General features: G+C 23.8%; 1 protein-coding gene across 1 annotated transcript; it reads right to left on the reverse strand.

Annotated features, from left to right (window-relative positions):
• Nucleotides 1-1,848: 1,848 nt before the first annotated feature.
• LOC128959698 (uncharacterized) lies at nucleotides 1,849-3,344 on the reverse strand. The gene is made up of 4 exons (XM_054305701.1): nucleotides 3,224-3,344; nucleotides 2,600-3,132; nucleotides 2,347-2,525; nucleotides 1,849-1,854 (listed from the first exon to the last, which is right to left on the reverse strand). Exons 1-4 carry the CDS (start codon nucleotides 3,316-3,318, stop codon nucleotides 1,849-1,851), a joined length of 813 nt encoding a protein of 270 aa, XP_054161676.1. The 5' UTR covers nucleotides 3,319-3,344.
• Nucleotides 3,345-5,996: the final 2,652 nt, after the last annotated feature.

Genomic DNA, 5,996 nt, shown 5'->3' on the forward strand with positions numbered 1-5,996 from the left:
ACAGTTATTTATCAAAACAACAAACAAGTGACACAACTGACCATTGATTACGATAAACACAGATATTATTTCATTGATCACACAGACTATGGATTATATTCATGCGATTTCAATGGCAATAATGAATTGTTTTTTATGAAATCCAAACAACTATTTAATTCATTGATTGCAATACAAGTCATCGATAATGACTTATTTGTGGCAAACAATCATATGATTTATAAACTGCAAGAAATAGATCTACGAATACCCAGAGCTGAAGTCATACTTTTAGCTAACAATAGTGACTATAATTATGATAGGAAACAATTTTTTCAACATAATGTTGAATATATTGCTAATAGTTATTTACATGATTTTATTATTATTGGTAATAATAACATTATTAATAACTATAACTTTACAAACAAGTGTTTGGATAATAATTGCAACGATTTATGTCTACCCAGTGGTCAGTCATTTATGTGCATTGATTTTAATAGAGTATCCGATTATATATCTCAACAATTGACTAATAAAGTTACGACTAATAATAATAATAATATCAATCAAAACTTTGATATTATTTTACAACAATTAAAAAGTTTCAAATCATTATCAATGTTTAATACAGTGCTTATAGCTATACTGTTTGCATGTTTTATAGTAATTATGTTTATGTATGTTAATTATTATTATTATAGTTTAAATATCATATCTATTGAATTAATTGAATTATTTTTTTTCAAAATTTTTATTACATGACTAGTCTGGTAAAACATAGATTACTATTTGGTTTGCAATCCAATAATAATAATAATTCAATGATACCATTGAGAAATAACATTAATAAAAGTATCAACAATTCATTGGATACATTAGAAACAACTGTGGATTAAATAAAAATTTGAAAAGTTTTTTATTATTAATTAAGTTTTCATAAATTTAGATAAATTTTTTCAATACAATAATTTTAGTAAAATCATTGTTTATATAATTTACATTATACAAAATACAAAAGTATATAAAAACATAAATATAATTAAAATAATATTTAAAAAAAAATGTTTAACTGTTAACTTGTTTATGGTAAACAATCAAATGATTTTTACAATTACAAGAAATATTTCTACAAATATCCAGAGCTGAAGTCATTGTTTGTTTTTGTTGTTTATTTTTATGTGATATAATAATAGTGATTATAATCAAACAGTTATTTATCAAAAGCATAGACAACTATCACAACTGACTATTGATTACGATATACACAGATATTATTTCATTGATCACACAGACTATGAATTATATTCATGCGATTTCAATGGCAATAATGAATTGTTTTATTTGAAATCCAAACAACTATTTGATTCATTGATTGCAATACAAGTCATCGATAATGACTTATCGTTATTATACTAATATTTGTGGCAAACAATCATATGATTTATAAACTGCCAGAAATAGATCTACGGATACCCAGAGCTGAAGTCATTGTTTTTGCCAACAATAGTAATATCAATTATGACCATGATCAATTTTTCGTGTATAATGTTAAACATATAGATCGTACATATTTAATTGATTTTACAATTATTGATAATAAAATCATTACTAACTATAACTTTACAAACAAATGTTTGGATAATAATTGTCGCGATCTATGCCTACCCAGTGGTCAGTCATATGTTTGTATTGATTTTAATAGAGTATCCGATGATATATCTCAACAGTATATTACTGATGATAATAATAATAATAATAATAATAATAATAATGAATTTATTAGTGACAAAATTAAAACATCAATTTTCAATGATATTAATCAACTATTATCAAGTTTTAAATCATTCTCACTGTTTAACACTATACTTATAGCTACAGTGATTGCATGTATTATAGTAATTATGTTAATGTAGGTCTAGTTTTTATGTTATATTTTTTATTGAATATATATTAATTTAATTTTTTAATTATTATAATTATTATTATTTATTTTTTTTGAATAGACTGGCAAAACATCGTTTATTATTTGCCAACCACTTCAATGATAATAATAAACCTATGATACCATTGATTGAATCCCAAAATAATAATAACAGTAGTAATACATTGGAGACGAGTGTTAATTAATATAAAAAAATTAATTATTATTAATAAGAATTAAATATAATTAGTATTACTTTTTTTATTATTTATTATTGAATTAATAATATTTTTTATTACTTAAACATTTTTTATTTAATGTAATAATTGAATCTATTTTTGTTTTATTTATATTAAAATAAAAAATAAAAATTCATTCAAACTATTGTCAAAATATTATTTTTTATAACAAATTACTCTTAAAATTTTCAAATTAATGTTTACTTCGGCGACAGTAGTGTCGGCCAAAAATTGTGTCCACGCCTCGGGGTTCGGGTGTCGGGCATCGGAATTGACGTATGCGTCGAACACTGTATTCGGTAAATGGTCGGCCAGTTCGGCATCAAAGTCCGACTGGTGTTGAAAATATGGACGAAAATCGTGTATCAAAACCGGTAAAAAATCTATAAAAAAAATACCAAAAAAAAAATATTTTAAACTTTTTTTGTTGATATATAATATACTTTATATAACAAACCAATAATCTCTTTGCGATTCAATTGCCAAATATCTTCAATAACTTTAAACTCTTTGATCACCAATTGATTGTCTCTCAAACTTTGTTCCCATTCGGCTAACTGTTTATCACAGGATTGATACCACATTTTCAGTGGTTGGTAACCACTGTTTGTTTTGACCAACTTTTTGTTCAGATCGGCCAGTATTATGATATTAGCGTGAAGTACACCACCGCTACCAGTAGTGGACAGTAGTCTCGAAAATGTATTAACCAATTGTTGCCGATCAGGGATATAGTGTAGAACAAAGTTGGAGAATATGAGGTCAACTTTGGACTCTAACTCCCGAACCCCAGGACTCAACTCATGCCATCCGACACTCATATCTTGTGTCACATATTCAATGGTTTCTCCCTTGTTATTGGTGTCGGCATAGTTGGTCATCACTGGATCTACATCTACGCCAACAATATGCTGGTGTCGGACACTTGTAGCTAACAGTTTGGTTATACCACCATCGCCAGCACCCACATCGACAATCAAATCATAGCATCTATTAATTACGAAAAAAAAATTATTTATAATTATTATAATTATAAGTTTTTAATTTAAAAAAAAATAATAATAATAATTACTATACATACCTATTAGTATTTTTTAAGATACTAAATGAATCTAGTGCAAATTTTCTGGGACAATAGTTAAGTGCTCCATAAACACCAGGCTCAATTTGGTCCATTGAAAATAATGTGTGAATTATATTACTTTATTTTTTGGGACAAAATAATTTTTTAATGCAGTATTTTAGTTATTTATTTTTTTAAAATATAACTATTTTATCCTAATATTTATACTGTTTTATTTACAATGATTAATTAAATGCTGTTATTATCAAAAGTGCATAGCATAACATTATACACTAACAAACAAGTTAATGATAAACATTATTGATAACATAGTTTGATTAGTTGTTATTGATTAAATAAAGTATTACTTTACTAATAATTAAAAAATTAATTAATTATTATTATTGGACTTAATTTGTTGTAACAACAAATGTAAAAATATTTGTTTTTATTATTTATATATATATATATATATTTAATTAAAGATATGTGATTTAATAAACAATAGAAAAATTTGATTTTAATAAATCTTATTTTAGTATTTAATTTAAACTAATATCTAAAAATCTAAAAATAATGTTTGGTTTAAAATTAGGTTTTTATTTAATGAAATTAACGTCGTTTATTTTTATAAATATTTTAGTTAAAATACTAGTTTTATTTCAAAATGACATAATCGGTACATATGTTTTTTTTTCTATGCAATTATTATTATTATTGCATATATATATATATATATACATAAAGCGTTCTTTCATTTTATTTTTGAAAAAAATCACTCATAAAAAGTTGAAAATCAAAAAAAAAATAATAATAAAACTAACAAAAAAAACAAACAATGAATCACTTTTTTGTTTTGATTTCAATTGCGATTATTATTGTTTTTCGTAAGTTTTAAATTTTAAATTACCAACAAAAAAAATAATGTAGATAATAAATATTTTGTTTTTTTTAAATAGTACCAAGCACAATTATACCAGATGACGGCTCCGATGGCAACAATTGGAATTACGATGAATCGAAAGTTAAAACTTTCGAAGAAGTGGACAAAAAACGCAAAAAACTAGAAGAAGAAGGAAAATGTAATAATAATAATAATAATAAAAATTTATTTTAATACTAAAAAAATATATATTAAATTATATAAATTAAAATTAAATTTATAATTAATTATCGGTATTATTAGGTAATCTTAAATTATTAATATTATTATTATTATAGTTTTATTTATGCTTTATATATATATATAAATAGAAACAAATTTTTTGTTTAATTATTAATAATAATAATTAATATTAATAGTAAATTATTATTATTTATTTATTTATTTAATTTAATTTAGTGCCTGAATTTGTTAAGAAAATCTATGAAAAAGAAAGACAATGGGTATACAAGACTGCACTTAAAATGAAAAAAACTCCATATAATAAAAATTATTCTACAGATAAATAGTTACAAATAAAAATCATTATTAATAAAATTTTAATTTTATTAACAATGTTTAAAAAAAATAAATAAGAATTACTATTAATATAACAATTAAATAAATTCTATATTGAATTCAAACAATTGATATGTATTTATTGATAAAAAAAATTGTGAGTGAGTTAATGATTGATTTAGTGAGTAAGTGAGTGAGTGAGTGAGTGAGTGAGTGAGTGAGTGAGTGAGTGAGTGAGTGAGTGAGTGAGTGAGTGAGTGAGTGAGTGAGTGAGTGAGTGAGTGAGTGAGTGAGTGAGTGAGTGAGTGAGTGAGTGAGTGAGTGAGTGAGTGAGTGAGTGAGTGAGTGAGTGAGTGAGTGAGTGAGTGAGTGAGTGAGTGAGTGAGTGAGTGAGTGAGTGAGTGAGTGAGTTAAGGAGTTAATGAGAGACACGAGTAATTTAGGTACATAATTACATAAGTCAATAATTTTAGTAATTTTTTGTATCTATAGAATTAAATGATTAAAATTGATATAAAAATATTTTTTATTTTCGTTTTTTTTGTTGTTGTTTAATTTTTGATTATATCTATAAATGTATAAATATATAAAATGTATATAAGCCGGTGATTTTGATTGTATTGTAAAATTATTCAAAAAAAACTTATTTATATTTTTAGTATTTATACTATTTTTTTGTTTTACTATTAAAAAATTTTGTTTTTATTAATTATTTTAATCAAATATTATGAATATTATATTTATAAAAACAATAGTAACCGTCTAATTGTAAAACAAACAGACATTGTTGACGATTTTGACAATCATTATCGTCATTACTCTTGCAAACTGTAATCTCGTGTTCCTTACGATAATTATAATGATAGTGATCTTCTTCTTGTTTTCTTTCGTCTTCAGCCAATTCCTCTGGAGTTGGTTCAGATGCAGTTGAAAACTCGTCGATAGTTCGTTCTTAAGTAGAATTTATATTAGAATTTTTAATTACCGTAATTACTATATGTATTATTAACCCCATTTGGGGGTTCATGGAAAAAAAATTTAGGGAAACAAAGCAGCCAGGTAAAAACTAATTAAAACTAAATACCCTTTCCCATTCAAACCGTTTCCTAACCTCATACCCACCCGAAACTAAGGTTACTAAGTAACATCAATAAGTAATATAATTAAACTTTTTTTTTTAATAATAAACTTCATAAAAGACAATAATTTTTGTCTACCTGCTTTCTATAAACCTAAATTTAAGCCAAAAATGAAATTTTTGATATAGATAATATGGATAAAAAAAAGATTAAAAATTAGCAAATTATTAAAAATAAAATAGCAAAAATAAATTTAGACATATGTGATTTA

This window comes from Oppia nitens, unplaced genomic scaffold, assembly GCF_028296485.1.
Source record: "Oppia nitens isolate AA-2021 unplaced genomic scaffold, nextdenovo-longstitch-racon4-pilon3 scaffold4_pilon_pilon_pilon, whole genome shotgun sequence".
NCBI classification, from domain to species: Eukaryota; Metazoa; Arthropoda; class Arachnida; order Sarcoptiformes; family Oppiidae; genus Oppia; species Oppia nitens.

Bases quoted from the DNA above. Each gene is read 5' to 3' on its own strand.
- LOC128959698 (XM_054305701.1), bottom strand. From the start codon at position 3,318: ATGGACCAAATTGAGCCTGGTGTTTATGGAGCACTTAACTATTGTCCC. The intron at 3,133-3,223 runs GTATGTATAGTA...CGTAATTAATAG, and splicing joins ATCTTAAAAAATACTAATAG to ATGCTATGATTTGATTGTCG. The intron at 2,526-2,599 runs GTTTGTTATATA...TTTTTTTTATAG, and splicing joins GAATCGCAAAGAGATTATTG to ATTTTTTACCGGTTTTGATA.